The sequence below is a fragment of the Alosa sapidissima genome, chromosome 24 (genome assembly GCF_018492685.1).
Source record: "Alosa sapidissima isolate fAloSap1 chromosome 24, fAloSap1.pri, whole genome shotgun sequence".
NCBI lineage: Eukaryota > Metazoa > Chordata > Actinopteri > Clupeiformes > Clupeidae > Alosa > Alosa sapidissima.
This window is the reverse complement of record NC_055980.1, coordinates 13,673,908-13,688,251: the sequence shown is the minus strand read 5'-3', so window position 1 is coordinate 13,688,251 and position 14,344 is coordinate 13,673,908. Positions and strand designations below refer to the sequence as shown.

The following is a 14,344-nucleotide window of genomic DNA, read 5'->3' as shown; positions in this document are numbered from 1 at the left end:
CACACACACACAGCTATCTCTAACTCCACAGAACAATACCATCCTTCATCAATATCCATCCTTCATCAGACACATACAGTCTGAGTCCTGGACATGCTATTGACCCGAGACTGACACAAACGACGATAAAAGCTCTGGCCAGGATTGAGTGGTGCTCAATAACGAACCTTCACACTCCTTAAAAGCCTTGCATTAGCTAAGGATGTATGAGAGTACATCTCCTCTTTCAAGTATTTACTGACACGCGCAAACAACACACGAGCACACACACGCGTGCACACACACAGCGACACATGCACACATGTATGTACGCACACACACACACAAACACAAACACACACACAGTAACACAAACACAGTGACACACACACACACACACACACAAACACACACACAGCCATAGCCCAGAGCTGTCTTCCCAACTGAAGAACATCTGTAGCATGATGCATCAGAGTGACAGATCCACCAGGCATCCACACTGCCAACCCTTGCACTGCCCAAAGCTCCGTCCTGCATGGGACCATCGCACATGGACAGCTGTGTGGAGGTACACTACACCCCACAAAGCAATGGAAGGGGGTCAGCGCCATACCTCTTCTATTCCACTGTGTCAGGGTCAAGGGTCAAATCAGGTTGGTACCCCCACACCCCGTTTACAGAGCCAGCAGGGGCCTGTCCTGTGACCGTATTGATCGCGAGCATGAGGCACCACCGCCACCCCTAACTCACCCCCCCTCCCCCACCCCAATCAGTTGTGGTCATGTGACCTCCTCCTAAATCATTTTCTGGAAGACGAGCTGAATAGGAGGCAGTGGTGGAGCAAGGATGATAAAGGTCCAGTCTCACAGCCCATCAAGCTCACACTGGCCTGGGTGGCCTCAGGTTCACACGATGGACACCAGCAGCACAGAGGAAAACAAACGCAGCAACCGGTTGACAGCGTACAGAAATCACCCAGGGTTTGAGTCAGGGTGAATGGTTCTGAGAGAGTTCATGAAATTGTATGTGCTATGATCTAGGGTTGAACAGTGCACCGTTTCTAGGACCCTGCATGCAAACTGAACCATTCACATTCAAATGCAGTCACTATTACAGTAATACATCATGTGACTTGGTGTTTACCTGTAGAGGTTGCCCTTGTATATAAGGTGCTAGCTGGTTTAGACTGTTCAAACATGCACAAAAACATTAAGATCCATGAATCACAGGATCTCTCCTCAAGTTATATGGTAAGCATAATGACGCCAGCTGTTTTCCAAATGTGCCATTATATAATCTCCATAGAGGAAAATGACACCACCTCTATCTATTGCTGTTTGCGTTTAAAAGCGTCAACACGCATCAGATCGGATTACATGTACATCAACAGTTAAGATAATATTTTGCAAACTAAGCGGACAGCAAGCAAACAAACGAATACGCAAAGGATGGAGCCCAAGGACATGCTCAGGAGGTCCACAGACCCAGTTGGGGATGAGGGCGCACGCACCGAAGCATTACAGGAATGTACTGGCGTAGTGAAGATGATTGTAGTCCCTCTCTCACACACACACACACACACACACACACACACACACACACACACACACACAGACACCAGACGAGAAAAACTAACTGACACGGTTCAGAGTGTTTTGCAATACTGTAGATACCAATGTTTATAGGAGGACCACTGGCACCGGACGGAGTCAATGGGATTTTTAACCAAATGTAGAGCGATAGAGATAATGCAGGCATACTGTATGCGAACACATAACAATAAAGATTTATACTACCAGAAATGCGCACTGTCCTTAAGAATGGTCAAAGAAAGCACCTGTTTTGTGGTTTGTATAAGAAATACCTGCATGGTTCTGACATAAAGTTGCTTAAATTGTCTTTCAGCTGCTAAATATTCATCTGCGAATGAGAAATGACAGTCCCCGCCTTTATATTTAAACAATTACGCACGGACACATCAATCAACTTCATGATCATGTTATCGAACTTTACAAAACTTACTGTCACTAGGAGCTGTCTGGTAGAGAGATAGCTTCCCGTAATTGAGGTACTACAGACCACAGAGTAGTGAACGAATTGTTGGTACTCACCCGCGCATATTTGGACGAATAGGGGTCCTCAAACAGGTTCCAGATTCTAGGCTGCCATACGCGCCACCAGCCCACCTTCCTCCCATCCTCTTGCAGACAAAGTCTCTTCAGGTCTCCGTCCGCGCCTCCCGTGAGCGCTGGGTCATCTTCCTGTGCGTCCGGCTCGGGGTTCTCGAAGCTGTCCAACGCCTCCTCCGCGTCCCGATGCTGTCGGTAGTTCATCCAGCAGCAAGCCTCCACATCCGTCTCGTCGATGCCCCAGAAGGCGAGCTCCTCCTCGAACAGCGGACCGCACACATCGTTGGGACAGTGCAACTTTCCCGTCCGGTAATAGTTAAGGATGAAAGAGAAGACGGACGGATGGCGATCGAAGAAGAACTCGTCGGATTTGGGGTCGTAATCAAAGTTGCTAAATGCGTCTGGTTCCGTCAACCATGACAGGCGGGTGCCGGGCAGCGTTTTCAAGGTGCTGCGGTAAGTCTCGTGTCGAACCCCCCCGCAGTTTATCACAATTTTCTCGCTTTCCGACGGACAAGGCATGTCTGCGCTGTAACATGCTTTGTTGGCCGACTTGTTCCCACCCTTGCGCCCTTTGAAAGAGGAGACACACACCGAACTGAGCATAGAGGAACGGGGGGAGGGAGAGGAGGAGAAAAAACGGAGGGGGGAGGAGGGAGGAGGAGTCTGCGGAGAGGGAAAGAGAGAAGGGGTAGCTAGTTATAAAAACGGGAAAGACAGATGTTTTACACATATGTTTACAAGTTAGAGGTTCTGAGATTATTTTGTATTGCATAATACTACTTCAATGAGAAAATCATGAAATCTGCAGTGCACATTGATCACACCTGAGCATACAGCAGGTGTGTGTGTGTGTGTGTGTGTGTGTGTCTTTGTGAGAGAGAGTCTGTGTGTGACAGAGAATGACCCAAGTACATGTGTGTGATCATACGTGTGAATATTATGTTTGCACATGTAATAATATGAATGGCGACACAGTCCCATTCCAAATACTACTCTAAAACACATGAATAAACCAGTGCTTAGGTTAAGGAGTGCCTGTAATGCTATGCTAAACGAATGCTGGTGAGAGGATATACATACAGTGGGTCAATATGAGAAAATCTATGAAGTCTGAAGGGCTGCCAATGATTGAATGAGACCTGAAAGAGTATAGCTTGGAAGTGGACTGTACTGGACACTGGGATATCTCCTGAAGGTAAAAGTCTTGACAGAAGCAAGGTATTGTTAGTGTCTCATTAAAAATAGACACCGAACATACAGTGTGTGTGTGTGTGTGTGGGGGGGGTGGGGTGGTTGGGATGGAGGGTGGTGGGATGTCGGGTGGTGGTCTGGCTCTCCTTCCCTCCAATAACCTCCCATGCATTCAAACTAAGCCTGAGGTTGGATATGAGAGCCACACACACATTTCCACAGAGCAGAGAAGAGAGACACCACCATCATTAGGGATTGTTAAAAGAGAGAGAATGTGTGACTGAGAGCGAGACACATAACCTGCACTAGATGAGATGGACTGATCACGGGGAAGAAGAAGGATGGAGGAAGAAAGAAAGAGAAAGAAGCGTGTGAGAAAAAGCACCTTCCTTCCCTGTCGGTCTCCTCTGTGTGACGTATGCGACTTGGTGGTACAGAGTGTTAATGCTTCTCTTCCTCTCTCTCTACCTCATTCAGTGTGGATCTGTATATGTTTTGTGTGTGTGTATGTGTGTGAGTGTGTGTGTGTGTGTGTGTGTGTGTGTGTGTGTGTGTGTGTGTGTGTGTGTATGTGTGTGAGTGTGTGTGTGTGTGTGTGTGTGTGTGTGTATGTGTGAGTGTGTGTGTATGTGTGTGTGTGTGTGTGTGTATGTTCGAATCTCTTTCATCTGCCCCATGAGAGCAGCCCTCAATCTCTCCCTCCCTTAAAATGGACCGGCTAATAAGTCCCTGTTTCATTGCAGCCTCATCACTATGGAGAGAGGTGGGGGCTGGAGGGAGAGAAAGAGAGAAGGGGAAAGAGAAAGAGAGAGAGAGAGAGGAATACAGAGAGAGCGAGGAAGAGAGAGAGAGGAACAGTAAATCACAGCGTTTACAGAGTGATGGGAAAGGACAGAGCCGATCTAAAAGGGGGGAAAACAATTGAAGCAAAACAGGAACAGGGAAGAGGACGAAGGGAGGAAAAAAGAAAGAGAGAATACAAGGAAGAGAGAGAGAGCAGAGGGAGAGAAAGAGAGAGGGGGGAGAGAACATATGAGGAAGAGAGAGAAAGCAGAGGGGGAGAGAGAGAGAGAGAGAGAAAGAGAGGAATAAAGGAGGAGAGAGAGAGAGAGAGAAAGAGAGGAATAAAGGAGGCGAGAGAGAGAGAGAGAAAGAGAGGAATAAAGGAGGAGAGAGAGAGAGAGAAAGAGAGGAATAAAGGAGGCGAGAGAGAGAGAGCGGGAGCAGGACTACAGTATGCACACACAGCAGTAAAGCATCACACACAAGCGGAGCTGCAGCAGCAGGATAGAGGGGGTGGGGAGAGACTGAATGAGTTTTTACTGCAGTAAAAAGCCTGAATTGTCCTCTCTGTTTCTTCCTCTGCATCTCTCTCTCTCTCTCTTGTTCTCTCTCTCTCTCTCTTGTTCTCTCTTGTTCTCTCTCTCTCTCTTGTTCTCTCTGTCCCTCTCTATGTCTCAGATCTCCTCCCACGGCACACGCAGTGTCATTGTCAACATTCTAAACGCTACCGTCTCTTTCGTCAGACGCAGTTAACTGCTTGCTCTCAGTCAGGACGATACGTCACTTTACCCTCCTGCTCTCTCTGTGTTTCTCTCTCACCCCTCTCTACAACACACACACCCCCCACACCCACCTCCATCTACCCCCCCCTCCATCCCTCTTAAGCTCCCCCCTTTCCTCTTATTCCGCATAAAAGAATCACATTACACTGAAGGGGGAATCGGCTCTTTGCTCTCTCTTTGCTCTCTCTTTCCATCTTTCTCTTGCCATTGCACACCTTTCTGGCTCTCGCTCTCTCTCCACTATTTCTCCCTCTCTCCACTCCCTCTCTCCCTCTCTCCCTTTCTCTGTCACTTCTCCAACGTTGCGTCCTCTATCCCTCTGCAGTTAACTCGCACACTGTACTGAGTACGTCCTCCATTCATTCTTCACCTGCGTGCCATTTCTTTCTGCTTTTTTGTTTTCCTCCTTCTTTGCTTGTCTTAGTATTTTGCTATTCATTTTTTTTGCCAACAAACCTCAGGTTTTTGACCCTTTTTTGTATATCGTTCAGTTTTTTTTTCTAATTCTCACTGCTTAGCTACCATCTCCGCCATTCCTGCCTCGAAGTCTCCACAAAGTTTCTAAACTCCTCTGAAAGCATCTTTATCAACGCCTACTGAACATGGAGGTTCTCTGTAATGAGAAAGCTGAGGACAAACTGACATCTGCTGACAACCTGAGGCTCAGACATCTCTGGATGCTCAGGTAAGATACCGCCATGCATGGGACAGTGCACAGAGAGAGAGAGAGAGCACTAAGTTAACATGGAAACAAGAGATGCTGCTGATTAAACAGCAAAACAAACAGCCATGCTACTATCTAAATGGGCAATAAGGAACAGTTTTGTACTACTCTGAGGGCAGTGTTAGAAGAAATGCATTCTGATACCACGCAGAAACAATAATAAGAAGTGTGGCAGTACTAATGGTAAATTTGGGCCTTGGAATGGAATGTATGAAATTCCTTCAGGATTGTTGTGACTCTGTGACTGCTGGACAAAGTCTTGTCTGCTGTCCAGGATGAGGATAGGATGAAAGCTTGAGTTGCTGCAGTGAGATGTAGAACAGAGTGACAGACAGAGAGAGAGAGGGGGGGGGGTGAAGGAGTGATATGGAATGAGATTAATAACATGTCCATCCTCTGAGAGGTGCTGGGGAAACAGAGCCGTGGAAGGAAAGAGGAAGTTGAGGAATGGCTTGAAAGGCTTGGAAGAGGAAGAGTGGAAGTGGAAGAGCTGAGTGAGAGAGAGACAAAAAGAAAGAGAGAGAGAGCAAAAGAGATAGAAAGAGAGAGATGAGTTGTCAGAGTTGGAGTGGGTAGGATCATGTTTCAGCACCACGGACAGCGAGTGCTGTTATGGGACAGGGATTTGGAGGCAGCTCAGAGAAACTGCCCCAAACAAAGACAAAGGAGCCTGGATATAAAACTGGTATGTGAGAGAAACCTAGAAGGGCAAGTTTAAAAATACATTAAAAAAAACTATGCTTTTGGTTGGGCAATAGAAACAATATTAGTTAGTTAGCAAACAAAGTACATCATTTATTTAGGAAGCTCAGACTAAACTTAACATCACCAACAGTAAAAGTATTTCAATTGAATAAAATCAAGACAGTTATTTGTGTGTTGAAACACAACTTGTTTCGAATATACCTGTATCATTTTTCTGTTTGTACACATGTATGTGTGTGTGTGTGTGAATGTGTGGGTGTGTGCGTGCACGTGCGTGTGCGTGTGTGCATATGTGCGTATGTGTGTGTGTGTGCGTAAGAGAGAGTGAGGAGAAAGAGAGAGATATATATGTATGATGTATGCTGGTTTCTGTTAGCCTACAGCTGTGATAATGAGAAGTGGTAATGATTTACAAGGACTGGATGGGGGCTCTGACATGGGAAAGAGAGAGAGGGCAAATAAAAGGAGGAAGAGAGAGAGAGATGAGAGAAAGAAAGACTGATGGAAATGGAAATAGAAGTGATAAAGACAGAGGTACTAAGTAGGATGGAAAAAATAATGGCTCTTATTATTGCTATAGATTCATGTGTGCCTTTAAATGCATCAGTGAACAAACATTCCAGTGTGTGTGTGTGCGTGTGTGTTTGTGTGTGTGTGTGTGTGTGTGTCTTTGTGTGTATGTCCATGTATACACAAGGAAAAGAAAGATGCAGAAATACCCTTGCAGAATGCCTTGAAACAAAAACCTTTGAATTCACCGCTATTAGAAAAAAAGAGCAAGCAAAGGAAATATGACAAAAAGAGAAAAAAAAAAAAGATAGAATTAATAAGGGAGAGCCTAGCTTGTGCAGGACAACTGCAGTGACGCTAATATATATTAGCAGAAACACTGCAGCAGGAGGGGGGAGGGAGGGAGTGAGAGAGCGAGGGAGAGAGAGATAGAGCCGGAGAGAGAGAAAGCTGTTACAGGCAGAATCGCCAGCAAGGTACCAGCAGAGCGAGAGAGAGGTTGGAGGGGGGGGGAGTGGGATGAGGTAAATAGAGGAGAGATAGAGTGAGAGAGAGAGAGAGAGAAAGAGAGGTTGAGTGCTGACTGAGCGAAATATGTTCCTGTAGTTGGCAAAACCACAAGAAAAGCTTTTCAGTCGGAAAGGAAGGAAGCAAGAAAGAGGGAGAGAGAGAGAGAGAATCTGGGAAGAGGGCTGTTAGGATAGAGGGAGTAGAGTATGGGGAAAAGGAGGGCTATGCAGGGAAGGGAGGGATGACGTGAGAGAAAGTGAGATAGAGGGGAGGAAGGAGGAAAAAAAACGATGGATGAGGGAGGGGATGGAGAGATGATGTGAGAAGGAGCGGAGGTGTAGAGAAAAAGAGGAGGATAAGGCAGGCGGTGTGAGAAAGAGAGGAGCGAGTGCTAGAGGTGGTAGAGCGGAGGACAGGAGAGACAGAGGGAGTAATGGAAAAAAATGAGAGGAGGAAGATCAAAGAGAAAATGTGAGTCGAATAGGAACGAGGGAGAGGGATAAGGATGGGGGGGGAGAGAGAAGGGCATTCTGGGAAGCGATAGAGGACAGAGACAATACATGAAAAGATCCTGGATTTGAGAAAAAGAGGGAAAAAAGACTTAAGAGTGTAGGGGAGGGGCTTTATATGTGTGGAGGCAAAGTACAATGAGGGTGCTGATTGATGAGAAAGGGCATTTAAAACAAGAGGAATGGAGAAAACAGAGAAATGGAAATGTGAAGGGAACAGATGGAGAGAGAGAGAGAGAGAGAGACAGAGAGAGAGAGGGAGAGAGAGAGAAACTCAAGGGAGAATATAGCCTAACGATTTCTGTTTTTTTTTATAGCCATTTTTGAGTCAGGTTTTGCAGGATGTGCCAACTGCTTTGCGTGCTCTCTCTCCCTCTCCCTCTCCCTCTCCCTCTCTCTCTCCCTCTCCCTCTCTCTCCCTCTCCCTCTCCCTCTCTCTCTCTCTCCCTCTCCCTCTCTCTCTCTCTCTCTCCCTCTCCCTCTCCCTCTCCCTCTCTCTCTCCCTCTCCCTCTCCCTCGCCTCATTTTTTCCGTCCACCTCCATCCCTCCTTCTGCCGCGTGCAGAGGAGCCACCAGCCGGGCTGACGGAGGAAGTGCACAGACGCAAAAATGCTGCAGTCACCTCCCCTTCCAATGCAGTGACACCAGACGCTGTCCTCCACCCCTCTCTCTCTCCCTCTCTCTCTTTGACTGTCTCTCTAATGCTACCACTCTCTTCAGTCTCTCACTCTCTCTCTTTGACTGTCTCTCTAATGCTACCACTCTCTTCAGTCTCTCACTCTCTCTCCCTTTTTCTCTCCATCTCCCTGCAGCTTGCTTTCGCTCTCTCTCTCTCTCTCTCTTTCTCTCTCACTCTCTCGGCATCATGCTACAGAGATGGTAGCGCGACACCTTTTACTGGTCACAAACATGCTGAATCTGTGTGAATGAATCGGACAAATTGTCTACAGCCGACGTGGCTCATTGTGGCTTTCAGAGTAGACGTACTTAAAGAGCTGCAGACAGAAAATCCATTCATATGCAAATGGTACAAAAAAACGAATCAGCTGGAGAGAACCACTCCAGGACCAAAACAGCCTCATCTTCCCAGTGATACTGTGGAGGGGAACTAGGGGGGGGGGGGGGGGGTGACTGTGCCAACCAATCCCTTTCACATACAGCCATGGGAGCTTACAATAAGTCTGTCGCTGTGGCTGTGAATGTGTGTGTGTGTGTGTGGTTGTGAATATGTGGGGTTGTGTGTGTGTGTGTGTGTGTGTGTGTGTGTGGTTGTGAATGTGTGGTTGTGTGTGTGTGTGTGTGTGTGTGTGTTTGTGAATATGTGTGTGTGTGTGTGTGTGTGTGTGTTTGTGAATATGTGTGGTTGTGTGTGTGTGTGTGTGTGTGTGTGTGTGTGCGTGTAGTCTGTCTATTTATATTTCATGTGTGCATGTGCATACAGCTTAACTAACCCATTCTGAGGGCAGAAAAGAGACTGGTGGCCATCACTGGTCACTGGCGGAGGGTGTTATTACTCGTCACTATGCCACTGGGTTTCGTCTGTTTGTTGTTGAGCAGTTGTCCCTCTGCAAAGTCTTTCCCCTATCTCTGCTGTAACATCATCTACATAAATACACTCTTGTAGTGGCTTAATGGCCACATAAGAGGAACCATGCTCTGGGACTCTGGGAGTTCCGCTTCACAGGGGGCGTGAAGCTTATTCTGCTGGCGTGTCCTACGAACACGAACCCAGCATGCCCTGAGAAGAGAACAGGGACTCTGACAGAGACAGGAGATTTAAATGCCCCTGGCGGGGCAGAAAAGGCCAATCAACTGCCCCACACAGAGTACAAAGGGGTTGTAACAAGAGCCCCGGAGACAGCAGCATCAATCTGCAATTTCCCACTAAGCAGAGAACAGTGAACACAGTACCACATCACCTGAAGGGTAAAGGGGTATTTAACGAAAACATGGCAGTGCTCAGAGATGTCATGGAGCACTTAATTAAGTCTACACAGAATAAGGCTACGTCGACAAATAGCCCATCTCAACCTCCAAAGGTCGAACGACAGACTGATTGCGTGGGGAGGTGGAAAAAAATGTGAGTCTAGAAACTGCCATCACACATTGTTTGTTTACACAAACCACTTAAGTGGCAATGAAATGCACTGTCGAGCTTTAGCCACAAGAATTTTCTCTGAAATGTTAAGTTATGTGAGGCCTGAAGGAGATCCTCTCAGTGGAGAAATGGACGGAGTGCAGCGATAAGACACTGACCCTGCACAGCCAGAGGTCTGAGAAGCCGGGGACTTAGAGGACGAATTTGAGGCGATAAATATAGAAATGAGGAGAGAAGAAGTCTGAGGAGGATGAGGATAATCTTACAGGGGTGCTGCCAACCCACTGATACTGGAGATCCATGAGTGTGTGTGTGTGTGTGTGTGTGTGTGTGTGTGTGTGTGTGTGTGTGTGTGTGTGTGTGTGAGGATAATCTTACATTGGTGTTAACCCCCTGCTCCTTTATGTCATTCACCAGCGCCTGCTTACTCCAATTCTCATTAAAATCTCTGGCTTTAGTAGTTAATTACTGCCATTGAGAGACTGCACACACACACACACACACACACACACACACACACACACACACACACACACACACACACACACTTGCTTTGAACATAACAAACCAACCCCTGTTTTAACAAGAAACAGAGGTTCAAATGATTGAACAAACTTAGTCAAAACTCCCAACTCAGTAGCCATATCACATCACCCAATCTAACCATCATCAAGAAAGGCAGTGTTCTTGAAAATGGGTCAAATATACCACCAGTGTAAGGAATATTGGGGTCCTTAAATGGGTATTAAATGGGTATATCCTGATACATAGTAAATACAAGGGGAAGGGGCCAGAGCGTTGGGAGTGTTCAAGATGTTACTTATTAGGGGGTGAAGCCTACATAAACTGAGACAGATGAGGCCAAGTGCCTTCAGAGGCATTAAATCTGTCTTTAGTGTCATTATTGTGTGGAGGGCTTTTTTTTATCACAGCACAAAACACTGTACTTGAACGTCATGTCTGAATGGGCCTTAGCAATGCATTGTCATGCTTGTACTGTGCTTAACCATTTGCAAACATATATTTCTCTTGTGAGAGAGCCAGGGTGAACTGATTTGATTAATGGAACTTGGAACAGGACAACTTAGCTAAAAAAGGACCATGAATGTTTAGTCTGAAGTAACACTATGATGGTGCACTTTGAGACTGGCATAGATTGAGCAATTGTGAGAGTATACTTGAGCACTAACAAGATACTACACACAATGGAAAAAGGACAAAGCATACAGTCACAGTGGACTGAATGTAATGTAATAATTGAAATGTCCCTACTGCTTTAGATACACGTGATTTTCTCAGGATCTGGTATCGGACACATTGTGGTCTGCTCAGAGGGGAAATTGGGGCACACGGTAGTCTTTGAGAGCAGACGGAGGACTTTGTCATATTCATAGTGTCTCCGGACATAGAGTGCAACTCTTAAATAATTCACACGCCTTTTGCTGACCCCTTACATAAGCCACAACACCTCAGCTTGTGCCTTCAGCCACAAGCTATTTTTCCCTGCTACACGCGTAGCCCCACTTCGGCAATGAGCTCACATGAATCACATGTTTTATTCTCCTCTCCCGTGCCACAGCCGGGTTAATTTTATTTCTGCCTCCCAAACCCAGTTCCCCAGAATCCATTTCTCCTCCATCACCTCACTGTCTCCTCTCCCCCTCCCTCCTCCTATCGTCTTACTCATTCCCCCGTAAAGATGGGTACCCGTTCAACATGGTGTCCTCTCAAAGGATCCACCCGTGTTACATGCCCTACACGCACAGTATGGCAAATAAATGAAACATTGTAACGGTTCCGAAGGAAAAGATACCTCACGATAATGTGTTTCACTAAGTAATAGGCTACCGCGAGACCTTTCACGTGTAGACTATTTCAATGTTTATGACGATGGGCTGAAATTGTTGTCGCCGGTAAGACGCGTTTTAAAAATAGGATGCCGTTCTCACCTGATTGTGAGGTTGACACGGAGTGAGAAATATCATCATAATTCAACGTAGAATATACCCAGACTATGGAAATATATCACAATGGTCAAAACAATACTTGTTGAATGTTTAGAAAGTAAGTTCAATAGCTCAGATACTGGGGATTTGACTTGTCACACTCAAGCAAGGATACAAAACTGTTTTCAAAGACTGCTGATTATTTGAACTGTTAAACCACCGGAACATTACACATCTAGACGGAAAATCCCACAGGTCGTTCAATACTCACTTGCTTTGGGTCTGGGTTCGGATAGAGTGTGCGTGTCCAAAAACACGCACATTAATTCTCAATCTTAGACTCGTTTTGTTGTTGATGATGATGGTTCTTTTAACAAAGAGATATCCAAATTCTCCCACAATTCACGCTTTGTCTTGCCTTATTTCAGTACTAACGTTAAAACAAAGAATTGTTGTTGAACACGGCTCCCCCCTCTCTGCTTAAGATAAATAAACAAAACAATCAGAAAACGCCAATATCGGTACTCCTGTGAATCTTTCAAACACGTTGATTTCAATAAGCAAAATGTTCTGTTATCTCTACGAGGTAGCTTGCGGCTTTTCGCGTCAAAATGCTGGCATATTTTCTTCGATTTCAAAAAGCTCCTGTTCCTGTCTCTCCTTATTGCCAAAAAGCAGCTTCTCCCGCCGTCTCTACGCCTCTTCGCGTAGGGTGTGCAATTAAATGATATGATTATGATCCTCTGTTATATCCACCTCCCAGTGTGTCAATGGAGGTATTATAGACGCTGGACGCACTCACACCCTGCTCGACAACGCGCGCACTCATACATACACACACACACCTAAGCTATCTTTCTCTCTTTCCCTTTTTTCAGCTGTCATGTGTGGGCGGGGAGGAGAATTGGAGAGAGTATTGGGAGAACCCAGGCGAATTCTCAGGCTAATTTCTGATGCGATGCCAAGGGCTTCTCTTCAAACACCCATCATGCTCTTGGGTGGCGCTTCTGTAAAGGTTTGGTGAGATACGTGGGCGGGGGGCGTTTAAGCACAGACACACACACACACACACACACAAATCGAGCGAAGAGCTGAAATATGATGGGATGACGAGGTAGGGTGGCAGGTGCAACAGCTAAGGTAATGGTTGAGGACGACTGCACTAAATTTCAGTAAGTAATTTGTCGAATGGAGAACCTGACCTACAGCACTTCTTTGTCAAATTTATGCCATGCTTCTCAAGGCACATGGCATGCCTACATATATAGTTGTGAATTTATGAGGTATGGAGACATTCATTTGTCAAAACATGCTTATAGCCAAAATATATGTGTCATTGTTGTTGATTAATGGGTTAGATTTATGAATGTAAACCAATCTGCTTGCAGGCATTTATTGTATGGGTGTCACCAGTAAATAAATTCATAATAAAAGAGCTCAATGAATAATGTAATTGAAATCTCTGTGCTCAACTAAGTAGGTAATACAATATTATGCCCAAACCCATTTGCTGTGGATGAGATATATACAGGAGGTTCTCATGAAAGATGTATGAGTGACAAACAGCCAACTGTGAGTTGTGTTTGGAAGCCTCATGTGAGTTTCCTCTCTCAGTGACCTAATCAAGATTGGATCATGTTCACAGACACCTGTGGAAGACCTGGAGTTGTGTGGTGTTATAACTCTAATTATAACATTAATGAAACATGGTTTTGCGATATAAATTATTACATTGTACTGTGATAGTAGTCTAGGCATCAAGTGCATGTTTTACTTTGTCTTGAACTGAAACATTAAGCGTGCAGTCATCAGCCAGTGTAATAAATTTCGCTACCTCCTGTGCCTGTTTGATTTGTTTGGTGGTCTGAAGAGTCCACTGCATACTGGGTTGTTTGGTTGCAGTGCTAGCATCTGCTAGCCTAGAAATCTAGACGCGCCCCTAGCGGCAGCAAAGGCTAGTCTAGCAACTCTGCGTTGAGAGTCTAGCAACTCTCCGTTGGCTTGTGAGCTCCAGAAATCGAAACTCAATCAGGCCAATGAAATCGTGTATAGAGTCGTTAGGTGGGCTTAACATAATGATTGATGGCAGAGTTGCAACGGTTTGGCTTGAATTCCCTGCTACTTGAAAACAAATAAGATGGATGTTGCTGTTGGCAAACAGTGTGACACGAGTTAAGCTTTTATTAAGTTGGCAAACGTTTGAACTAGCCAACTATCTCCGCTGGTGGGAAACGCATGGGACTCATGGCGCTGCCGCTGTCCTATTGCGTGCAGAGGGAATTTGAAAGACAACTGATTATCCCGCCCCTCGGACTGAGCACTGCGAACGGTGAGTGCCCAGACCCTACATTTTAATGTGGGTCTGGCTCGTCAGGCTAAGCATCTGCCTCTGCTGAAGAATAACCAAGAAACTACTGTTTGTTAGAAGAAAACACAGGAACTCAACATTTGCTTCTAATAGATTTCTTTGCATG

The 14,344-nt window shown here is 45.8% G+C and overlaps 1 protein-coding gene across 5 annotated transcripts in view; it reads right to left on the bottom strand.

The window, feature by feature from the left end:
* The window catches only part of kcnc3b (potassium voltage-gated channel, Shaw-related subfamily, member 3b), a 53,036-nt gene extending 39,237 nt beyond the window's left edge, over nucleotides 1-13,799 (bottom strand). For 2 of the 5 annotated variants that reach the window (XM_042082366.1, XM_042082368.1), the window contains exons 1-2: nucleotides 12,142-13,798; nucleotides 2,091-2,774 (exon numbers count right to left, since the gene is read on the bottom strand). In XM_042082366.1, the coding sequence (XP_041938300.1) occupies nucleotides 2,091-2,714 (624 nt within the window). In that variant the 5' untranslated portion in view covers nucleotides 2,715-2,774; nucleotides 12,142-13,798. Of the gene's footprint in view, nucleotides 1-2,090; nucleotides 2,775-12,141 lie in introns of all 5 variants that reach the window. The other 3 variants (XM_042082364.1, XM_042082365.1, XM_042082367.1) reach the window with 3 other exon arrangements.
* Between the last annotated feature and the right edge of the window lie 545 nt (nucleotides 13,800-14,344).